The 10,000-nt window shown below is 40.9% G+C and overlaps 2 protein-coding genes across 2 annotated transcripts in view; both read left to right on the top strand.

The window, feature by feature from the left end:
- LOC134436458 (uncharacterized) overlaps positions 1 to 4,206 on the top strand; it is a 6,561-nt gene extending 2,355 nt beyond the window's left edge. Inside the window, exons 3-4 of the mRNA XM_063185681.1 lie at positions 2,694 to 3,779; positions 4,183 to 4,206. Coding sequence (XP_063041751.1) covers positions 2,694 to 3,779; positions 4,183 to 4,206 — 1,110 coding nt within the window. The remainder of the gene's footprint in view (positions 1 to 2,693; positions 3,780 to 4,182) is intronic.
- The window catches only part of col8a2 (collagen, type VIII, alpha 2), a 125,767-nt gene that overhangs the window by 89,113 nt on the left and 26,654 nt on the right, over positions 1 to 10,000 (top strand). The gene's annotated exons all lie outside the window — the stretch shown is intronic.

Raw genomic sequence — 10,000 nt, 5'->3', positions numbered from 1 at the left:
GATGTTCTGTTTAAGTCAAATCCTCTCAGTTACACCACATCAGACCGAGGTAGTCTATCCACAGCATACAGGCGAAACTTGTACTTCAAAGAGCACTTTCCAGTTCTAATGCCAACAGAGTATCTGTACGACAGGACACAAAAAAATTCGTTCGTGTACGTGTCTGTGTTCGACACCCTTGCCAGTCTTTTGAGTGATGCCAACTTTTTGGACATGTTGGTATTCAATTATGATTCCACTCCTGGATCTCTGAAATCATTCCAAGATGGACATTATTACAAAAATAATGGACTAGTGTGTGAAGGAGATTACACCATTTCACTGGGGCTTTACATAGATGAGGTGGAATTGTGTAACCCGTTGAATACGTCCAGGAAAATTCACAAAATGGTTGCTGTGTACTGGGTGCTACTGAACTTGCCACCCAAGTATCGTTCCAACCTCCATTCAATTCAGCTTGCTGCACTGGGAAAGAGTGTTGATGTAAGAACATTTGGCTATGACAAATTCCTCAGTCCTTTGACAAAGGACGTGTGCAATTTGGAGCAGAGAGGGGTTTTTGTCCCTGCCCTTGCGCAATACGTGAAAGGGACAGTCTTTTGTGTGTGCGCAGATAATCTAGGAGCAAATAGTTTGGCAGGATTTCAGGAAAGTTTCAATGCAGAGAAATTTTGCAGATTCTGTTCGATTAGTAAGACTGAAATCAAGAATACACAGAGCAGGGATTTCACATTACGAACAGTTGAAGGACACAACTCGTATGTAGAAGAATTACAGAGTAGTGGCAGGCAAAATGTCTGCGGTGTGAAGATGGAATGTCCTCTGAGCAAGCAATTGTCATACTTTCACCCGATCACTGGATTCCCCCCTGATGTCTTGCATGACCTTTTTGAAGGTATTGTGCCTGCAGAACTATCTGTTTGTTTGCAATCTTTAATTGCGAAAGGTTTTCTTTCACATGATGATCTTAACAGATCTATCAAGACTTTTCCATACAAAGACACTGACAAGAGAAACAAACCAAAGGCCATAGCAAAGACATGCTTTGCAAAGGGTTCCATAGGTGGGAACGGGCATGAAAACTGGGCTCTGATCCGTTTGCTCCCACTGATGATTGGCCACAGAATTCCAGAATATGACCCAGCTTGGGAAATTCTGATGGATTTGAAGGTCATTGTTGAGTTGGCTGTCTGTTCCTCGTTTTCAGAGAAAACTTTGTGTTATATGGAGAGCCTGATTAATGACCACAAGAGGTTGCTTGTAGACACATTCCCTGACTTTTCCATTCGGCCCAAGCATCACTTTGTGGATCATTATCCCCATTTGATTCGCTGCTTTGGGCCACTGGTGTCATTGTGGACAATGCGCTTTGAAGCAAAGCACAGTTACTTCAAAAGTGTGGTCCATGACACCCATAATTTCAAAAATGTGCTTCTTACGCTTGCAGTGAAACATCAGGAAATGATGGCTCTTTATCTTGATCGTGGTGACCTTTTCAAGCAGTCTGTGTACATACAGAGCGCTGAATCTTTCTTAGCATGTCCTTTGGAAGCATCCCTTAGGACTGCAGTTGAGCAAAAATACACAAACACGGATTCTGTATCCCTCTGCAATGATGTTTGTTTGTTTGGAATACGTTACTCATCAGGTATGATGATATCTGCAGGGTATTGTGATGGCTTGCCTGAATTCTACAAAATTTTGAAATGTGTTGTGATTGACAAAGACGTTTCTTACCTTTGCAAGAAAGTCACATCCTGGTACACCGAACATTTGCGGTCATACATAATTGAAGAGAGCAGTTATGATGAGGTTTGTGTCATTGACCTTGAGGCATTGAATGATTTCCATCCATTGGTTGCTTACAAAATTGGGGGTCGTGTTGTTGTTACCCCAAAGGTGTTTCTTGTACATTGAGCACCTTTTGAAAATTAACTGTTTGTGAAGGCATGTAAGGATGCACAATGTTGTACAGTGGTGATCATTGTTCAGTGTGAATAGACAGTAAGCAGAAACGGATAAGATGTGCTATAAGAAACTACTGTTTTCTCTTCTCTTCTGTGTTCTACTCATGTGTATAGTACAATGAATTATTAGAAATGTAGTTGAATAGTTTTTTATTTTTTTCAAAGTCATTCAAACCTCCCCATAGTGATTTTTTTTTGTTCTTCTATGTTGTTCTTGGAGAAACTTTCTAGTCTTACTTCTCAGTTTTATTCAAAGATATTGCTTACAGAAATTAAACCTTGAGATATGAAATATATTTTGGTGCACAGTTCTATGTAGATTACTCTTCTGTGTAACATTCAAATCAAAATGTAAATAAGTTGCATCACGAAAAAGTGTGAAGATAAAAAACAAAAAAAAACAAAATCAAAAAAACAAAAAAAAACACAACAAGGGGTTAGCGGTACTGAGCCTACACGTGGCGGCCCTGTTTTGACTAATTTTACAGTACCACACAGTCCTGCTACTTTCATTTGCTTGAGATTGCACTCATTATCACTTGTCTATCAAGCAGCTATAGTAATTATTACATGGTCAAGTACACAATCGGAAACCACCAGGAAACCTTTTGATAGAATTGTTGGGGTCGGGTAATATTTGCACTGGACTAGAAGTCTGGAATATGTTTGTCAATAACACATGATCTAATGAAATACTAATACCTCTGTTTTTCTGCTTTCTCATAGATCATGCAGTTGCGCGTGATGATCTCCCCCAACAATGCAAGGCGGATCGACCTTCCCAGTCGCCCTGAGTCTGTCGAGGAGCTTAAGGCAATACTCCAAAATCAGTTGGAACTGAGAGATGGTTTTCGTCTTCAATATGAAGATGCTTTATTTGGGAATTCGCTTTGTAATTTGCACCACATAAACGAGTTGCCAGACGGAAGAGCAGTGCTAAAAGTCATTTGGGATGATGAATTAACTTTGGAAATCATTCCTGCTCCATCTGATGCCGGCTCTCTGTCTTTTGACCCGGGAAGTCCAAGTAGTTCGACCAGTTCCATCATGACCTCTCCAAATACCAGCCAGCACTTAAGAGATGCAACACACTGGCCCTCTCTCGACACGGCAAGTCCAAGTAGTTCTACCAGTTCCATCATGACCTCTCCAAATACCAGCAAGCACTTAAGAGTTACAACACACTGGCCCTCTTCATTTGATGTGCCCAAGTTCTCCATAGATGTTGAACTGCGTCTCAAAAAAGCCAACGACAGTTACAGCCAAACTAAAGTCCCCCTGGTCGTGCCAAGAGATATGAAATCTGAAATCTTAAGCAAACTTGTGCAGGCATTATTTGAGATCAGGCCATATCCCTCAAGAGATGAGGTTGAGACAGCGGTCATTGCCCTTGTCCAAAAGCACCCATGCCTCGCCGAAGAGAAACCTAGTTCAGGCTGGGATGCTTGGCTCTCAAGTCTTTGGTTTAAGGTGGGAAACTACCGCTACAAATTACGTCAAGCCGGGATGCCTGAGGTGGCGATCAATCGAAAAAGGCATGGTGAAGACGGTGTGACAAAATTCAACCTGAAGAAATCTAGACGAGCAGAGGTCAACTTTGTTCCTGACCATCCAGAGGGCCAAACGAAAGAAACACTGGAGGAAGAAAGGTTGGAGATGATTGAGGAAATGAAGAAGAAAAATGTGGATACTTCTCTTGTCCAACAGAAGATGCACTCTACGTTTTCACTGCGCCGTAGAGAAATAGTGGAAGTCCAGCCACTTGTACAAGAAATTAAAGAACGATGGCCAGCAATGTTTCTGACCGATGAGGTTAGTATTGTATTTAATTTTATTGTTAAATGTGGACACTAGTGTGTGCTGGCTGTGTGTTTCAGATCTGTAATCATGTTTGTATTGTACAATGTTTGTATTGTTTGTACAGATCTGCAGGGAGTCATAATGAGGTTTGTGTCATTGACCTTGAGGCATTGAATGATTTCCATCCATTGGTTGCTTACAAAATTGGGGGTCGTGTTGTTGTTACCCCAAAGGTGTTTCTTGTACATTGAGCACCTTTTGAAAATTAACTGTTTGTGAAGGCATGTAAGGATGCACAATGTTGTACAGTGGTGAGCATTGTTCAGTGTGAATAGACAGTAAGCAGAAACGGATAAGATGTGCTATAAGAAACTACTGTTTTCTCTTCTCTTCTGTGTTCTACTCATGTGTATAGTACAATGAATTATTAGAAATGTAGTTGAATAGTTTTGTATTTTTTTCAAAGTCATTCAAACCTCCCCATAGTGATTTTTTTTGTTCTTCTATGTTGTTCTTGGAGAAACTTTCTAGTCTTACTTCTCAGTTTTATTCAAAGATATTGCTTACAGAAATTAAACCTTGAGATATGAAATATATTTTGGTGCATAGTTCTATGTAGATTATTTTTCTGTGTAACATTCAAATCAAAATGTAAATGAGTTGCATCACGAAAAAGTGTGAAGACAAAAAACAAAAAAAAACAAAAACAAAAAAACAAAAAAAAAACACAACAAGGGGTTAGCGGTACTGAGCCTACACGTGGCGGCCCTGTTTTGACTAATTTTACAGTACCACACAGTCCTGCTACTTTCATTTGCTTGAGATTGCACTCATTATCACTTGACCATGTAATAATTACTATAGCTGCTTGATAGACAAGTACACAATCGGAAACCACCAGGAAACCTTTTGTTAGGATTGTTGGGGTCGGGTAATATTTGCACTGGACTAGAAGTCTGGAATATGTTTGTCAATAACACATGATCTAATGAAATACTAATACCTCTGTTTTTCTGCTTTCTCATAGGGAGTTTCATTGCATCACAAACGTTCATCTAATGGCCACATTCCAGTCTGCATTGGAGAAGTTTGCCCCAGCATTGCTGAAGCTTTACAGAAGTAAGAAGGAGTCTGAATTCAGGGCCCTCCTCGCACCTCTGGATGAAGAGGTAAGAAAATGAATTCAAGCCAATTTGTCCTTCACTTCCCAAAATCAGGTCATTCCATGTGAAATAAGACACTATGGGGTCTGATGGGTCATGGCACCCATCCGTCACTTGCACCAATCTGGCACTGAGAAACAGACAAAGACAGAAAAGAGATTTACTTGATAAGTGATCTAGTTTTCAGTAGATGTAATTGACTACTGAGTGTAACGACTCTTTTTGAACTCAACACTGGGTGAGTCTACTGGGCCCAAATAAAAGCAGGGAGGGTTAGGTGAAATTATAGTCCTTGAATATATACATGTGTTTATTAATGGGTCATTGAATTATTATTTGCCTATAGCGACGGACTCGCCGAAAGTTAACCCGCTTATTATATGGATATACTTAAATGATTCACACATGGCGGGGACATTTCTTTAGGCCTATTTAATGTTAAGATTGTTGCTGCGCAAAACAAAACAGTGCTGTTGTGGAACACCGCTAGGCAACAGGTAGCCAGGACAACAGGTGTTGTCTATCACAGCAGCTGATTAGAGTCTTGTTGAAAAGTCGCTTTAGCAGTGAAAAGTCTTGTTGCCATTGACAGCGGTCTGTTATAGACCAACCCGTCCGTTATCGAAAAAAAGACGTGCGAACGTTGGGGAGCCCCGTTGAAATGAATGGAGCATTCGACCGATGACGTCACAACCATATAATAAAATATGATAATATTTATGATTAATAATATGAATACAATGCCTGTCCCCCCAAGTGTCTGATTTCAGATGGGATGTGTCAAATCTGTACTAAGTGTCTATATAAATGCACATTCCTTTTCCTTGAGATGTAGATATTCTGCTGAGTCCTTTGATAATGCATGTGCCTTCCTGTGTCTGGTCATCCTTTTATTAAGTGGTCATGTGTGTTCTGCAATATAAGGACCAGAACATGTCCAACTGCACTGAACTGTACATACCACATTATTTAGCTTGTGTCTTGGAGTTTTGTCCTTGGCCGGTGCAGCCTCATTTTTAGTGTGTTTGCTGGTCTGAAGTATAATGGAAGTAGGATCTTATGTAACACAATTTCAGTACTTCAAGACAAGCACTCAGAATGATGCATACACAGCACAGGTACATTGACGTACATTAAGAATGGGCAGATGCATCATGGCAGGACATGGCTATCTACAGCACATCACTGAATTGAGTACACCCCTCACATTTCGGCAGATTTGAAAGTATATTTTTTCAAGCGCGATCATTAAAGATATTGCACTTTGACACAATATAACGTTTTATAACCTTTAAAATGTATTGTTCTGTCAAAATCCTGCCATTAACATTCATCCTCTCTCAACAAATGAGTACACCCTTATGTAAATGCATAGTTGTGATCTGCTTCTGGAGGCACAATACATGCCTATTTCTGGGAATTCAAAACGGCGGACCATGAAGAAGATCCCCCCCCTTTTCATGTATGAAAAGTGCAATTTACCCAGTCATAATGAATTGTTAGATTTTGATGGTGGTGCTAAGTATTTGTTAAAAAGGTAACATTTGTGATTGGGCAGCATGAATTCTGGAAATGAACTAAAAAAAATACACAGTGCACCTTTAAGCCTCCCATTGTGTGCATCCAAAAAGCCCCAAACCATGTCAGTTTCATTACAATGCTTGATTGTAAACATGGGACTCTTTGTGTTACTCACTTGGTTATCACAACACATGCTTGACACCTCATCAGAGTCACAGACTGAGAATATGGGAGCTATGTTGTGTTCTCGTGAACAGTAACAAACAAATGCTCATGTTTAGGCGGTGTCAAGCATGTGTTGCAGTACTACAAAAGTGCTTAGTCAATCAAATGGTTTGGGTCTGCATGAATGCTGTCAACATTGGGATGCTTAAAGGGCCGTACACACACGTCGCTGCTAGTTACTCGCTCAGTGGATGAAGTCAATAGAATGTCTACGTGTTCCAGCGAGTCTCGCTGGCGAGTAGGCGAGGAGAGTACAAGCGATGCGATGTGGGCGGGTTCCGAGATAAACTTATTTTATCTTCGAGCGACGCGAGTTAAGCGAGTAACCAATTGGAATGCAGAATACAGATTATTGACAGGTGACGTTGCCCCTGTGGTGTTCTGACCACCCAACTTCTGCACGCCATCACACTTTGGTTAAAAGTGTTGAGGAAAATACATACAGTGTACACCATCAAAGGCTCATATGCATGGTTGTGCACAGCACACGATCAACGTTAAACAGCGTAGGCCTACATTTTGTTTTGTACGGACGTTATTGGCGCGGACAGCGGGAACCATGACAACCAGTAAACAAAATCACCCAGAGCGAGTGGCAAGTAGGCGAGTGAGCAAGTAGCGAGTAAATAGCAGCGACGTGTGTGTACGGCCCTTAAGTTCCCCCAAGGAAACATGCACACCAGCATGTACTGTGCCAACATGTTGTCACAGCCCTATCGATGCATTTTTACATGAGGCTGTACTCACTTTTTTTGTTGACAGAGGATGCGACCTTAATGGCTGAGTGAATACTACATTGAAACTGTTATACAAGCTGTACACGGACAACTTTTCATTGTGTCAAAGTGAACTTTCTTTAATGTTGTCCCATGAAAAGATAATCTTAAAGGTCTGCAGGAGGAAGTTGTGTGCTGTCAAGGACCAAAGGAGTTGAGGACGATTTGGCGTTCAAGTATATAATTGATTGGCTGCCTTTATTTGACCACCTCTGTGACTCAGGATCAGAAACCTGACCCCTGTCGTGTGAAAAGGGGTTGGCCTATTATATCCATTCTAGTGATGACTTCTAATTCCCACATTATAATTACACCTGAAGAGGTCCAAAGAGCTTTTGTGATGAAATGTCTTTAATCTCAAAAAACTCTCAACTACTTAATGTAAATGTAACAATGTTACGTAATGTAAATTACATTTTTACATTTTCTGGAATTTAATTTAGCAGCTTTGAATGTACAGTATTGTATTTTCATATTATAAAAATGTATAGCTGTGTATAGAATTAGAATTACTACCTCACACCCAACACAGCCATCATTTTTGATGGATGTCTTGAAATCTACTTCAGTTAGTTTCGCTTTGATGCCCTGTTTAGTGGCCTTCTGTTGGAAGTACAAGTGAATGTTACTAAGTGTTCCAAAGAGTATAGTTGCAAACGAAAACCTGAATTAAAAAAAGACTTCATTTTGGGACTGGAAGATGCCTCACTTCACATCCAAATCATTTTAAAGCTCCAAATAGAAGTTGCTTACTACTAAACTAAGTTTTCTGACATGACCTGAGTAAATAACAATATTCACTGACATGCAACACGTATATTTTGTATCTGTGCTCAGGTGACGGCGATAGCCGAACAAAGGAGGAGAGTGGCCTTGGAGGGATTGCCCCTCTTCCTAAAGGAGGACCCTTCCAATCTTTTCAAGACCTGTCTGGTAATTACCAATTTACTCTGATACTCCCAAAAGGGCATGTATTTTCATCCTCTACTTGACTCCCATCTTTTCACTTGGCTCTCTCCAACAGCTAAAGTAAGGGAACAACATTATTTTGACACACATCTTGGATTGGTCCTGAGCAACACACTAAACAACTCTTGTTGAAACTAATTTGTTGGAAAGCTGGAGTTTTTTTCCTTAACATATTGCTCTTAATTATTTGAGTGTAGCTCTTTGTGAGAAATCTTGCAGCAGTGTGTTCTGGAATAAGCACAGTCATTGGGCAGTCATGGGTGAGCGGTTAGGGCGTCAGACTTGCATCCCAGAGGTTGCCGGTTCGACTCCCGACCCGCCAGGTTGGTGGGGGGAGTAATCAACCAGTGCTCTCCCCCATCCTCCTCCATGACTGAGGTACCCTGAGCATGGTACTGTCCCACCGCACTGCTCCCCATGGGGCGCCACTGAGGGCTGCCCCCTTGCACGGGTGAGGCATACATGCAATTTCGTTGTGTGCAGTGTGCAGTGTTCACTTGTGTGCTGTGGAGTGCTGTATCACAATGACAATGGGAGTTGGAGTTTCCCAATGGGCTTTCACTTTTTCACAGGAACTGACCTGTGGTGAGGAGTCTAACAGAGCTGGTGCCACTGTCACATATCTAATTTATTTAATCCATCTTATACTGCATCACTGACTGAATCATTATCCCATTATATTAATTGGGAAATTATATTTAAAATAAATCATATTATCATGACCTCTGCCACATTATGATAGGCCTATGTGATGCAGGTTGTCTTCTGTGTCTTTGTACATTACTGGGTGCACAGCTTACCACTAGGGGGTGCCAAATAGACTGGCTGTTGTCACAGAATCATGATTGACTTGGAGTTGCATTAAGTTGTGTTGGTTTGGTTTGGTTTATTTATGGATATAGGAAGACAAAAAGGTATCCAAGGGATAACATGTAAAAGCGTAAACACTTATTTCCAACATGGTCCCTGATGGAAGAGGACAAGACATAACAAAAACATGTAACAGATATCACATACACATATGCCATCACATTCCTACGTCACCTAGTTCTCCACTTTATTCCACAAAAATACTCTAACTCTTTGTTTAAAACACCTTTTTGTTTCTGCCATTTTAATATTTAGTGGAAGGCTATTCCATAGCATAATCCCTGTATAAAAGAAAGAGCTGCGAGCTGTGCTTTTTGAAGCTGGTACCTTACAGGAGCGAACACTTGCTCTTGTTCCATGGGCATGTTGAGTATGCCAAGTGAAAAGAGAAGTCCGCGACACTGCTTGTCTATTTATGATTTAATCGAGCAACGTTTCGACCATCAGGTCTTCATCAGGCAAAGACACTTTGCCTGATGAAGACCTGATGGTCGAAACGTTGCTCGATTAAATCATAAATAGACAAGCAGTGTCGCGGACTTCTCTTTTCACTTGGATTTACTCTCATTGTCCTGCACCTGGCCCATCGGGTGGGATGTGCACACATCTACTCCTCTGAACATGTTGAGTATGCACCATTACAATTTGGGATCCCAAGTACTTAGGGGCTATCCCATTTATAATGTTAAACATATGATTCAGTTTTAGC

The sequence above is a fragment of the Engraulis encrasicolus genome, chromosome 20, assembly GCF_034702125.1.
Source record: "Engraulis encrasicolus isolate BLACKSEA-1 chromosome 20, IST_EnEncr_1.0, whole genome shotgun sequence".
NCBI lineage: Eukaryota > Metazoa > Chordata > Actinopteri > Clupeiformes > Engraulidae > Engraulis > Engraulis encrasicolus.
Note: the sequence above shows the minus strand (reverse complement) of the source record. Positions and strands in the feature narration are given on the sequence as shown.